Raw genomic sequence first — 933 nt, forward strand, 5'->3', positions numbered from 1 at the left:
GCCCCAAAAGTAGCCCGCCAAAGCAGCCCCCAACAGCGGCCCCCACAGCCGCCCCCACCTTGCTCTTGTCGTAGTAGGCCTGCTGCAGCGTGCTGCGCCAGAATTCGCGCGACCGCACGGCCGCGCGCAGGCCCAGCAGCACCAGCGGCCGCAGCAGCAGGATCAGCGCCACCACAGCATACAGCATGACCGTCTGGTGGGGCCGAGAAATTGCATGTTTTGGTTTACCGTCAGGTTTTGATGGGAGGGGTCGCAGAGGGTACACAGCAAGTGTGTGCAAGGTTGGATAGGAAGTGTTGAAGGGTGGGGGAGGGGGGCGTAAGCGGAGGGTGAGCGGATGGCACGGAGGGGCAGGAGCGGAGGGGGAGAAGAGCGCGACAGTGCCGGCTGCTGTGGGACCACCCATCGCGGCGTGGGCGGGGTTGCGGGGCGAGAGGCGGGGCTGACGCCCCTGCTGCTGCGCACAGGGGCGCCCCTGGCCGCGGTCGGTCAGGAGGGCGCCGTCGCCGCCGCTGCCGCCCAACGCGCTCTGGGTTGGAACAAGTGGTGTGTGCAGCCTCGCACCCACGAGCCTGGGTAGCAGCGCTGCCCCTCACCTGCATGAACACCGCGAAGCGCCCCGCCGCCTTCCTGACGGCCCCCGGCGTCCGGGGCGCCGAAGGCGCCGCGTCTGCCGCGCCGCGCGCCACATAATACGCCACCTCGGACCCCTCCACGCGCGCCGTGAACCCGCCGCTCCTGTTCAGCCCCTTGCCCGCCGCCGCGCCGCCGCCGCCGTTTCGCGGCGGCGCCGCTCCGGGCGCGGGGCTCTGGCCGAGGGAGCCGCGCGGGGCGAGGCCGCCGGCCGCCTCGGCGGCGCTCTCCAGCTCTCTGTCAAGGTCGCTGCTGCTGCCGCCGCTGCTGCCGCCGCCCTCGCTGTCAGAGGCGCTGCCG

General features: G+C 72.5%; 1 protein-coding gene across 1 annotated transcript in view; it reads right to left on the reverse strand.

The window, feature by feature from the left end:
* Positions 1-187, reverse strand: part of MNEG_8791 (hypothetical protein) — a gene marked incomplete at both ends in the record, with an annotated part of 1,504 nt that extends 1,317 nt beyond the window's left edge. The window contains one exon of the mRNA XM_014042741.1: positions 59-187. Coding sequence (XP_013898195.1) covers positions 59-187 — 129 coding nt within the window. The remainder of the gene's footprint in view (positions 1-58) is intronic.
* Positions 188-933: the final 746 nt, after the last annotated feature.

Source organism: Monoraphidium neglectum, assembly GCF_000611645.1.
Source record: "Monoraphidium neglectum strain SAG 48.87 unplaced genomic scaffold scaffold01711, whole genome shotgun sequence".
Taxonomy (NCBI): domain Eukaryota; kingdom Viridiplantae; phylum Chlorophyta; class Chlorophyceae; order Sphaeropleales; family Selenastraceae; genus Monoraphidium; species Monoraphidium neglectum.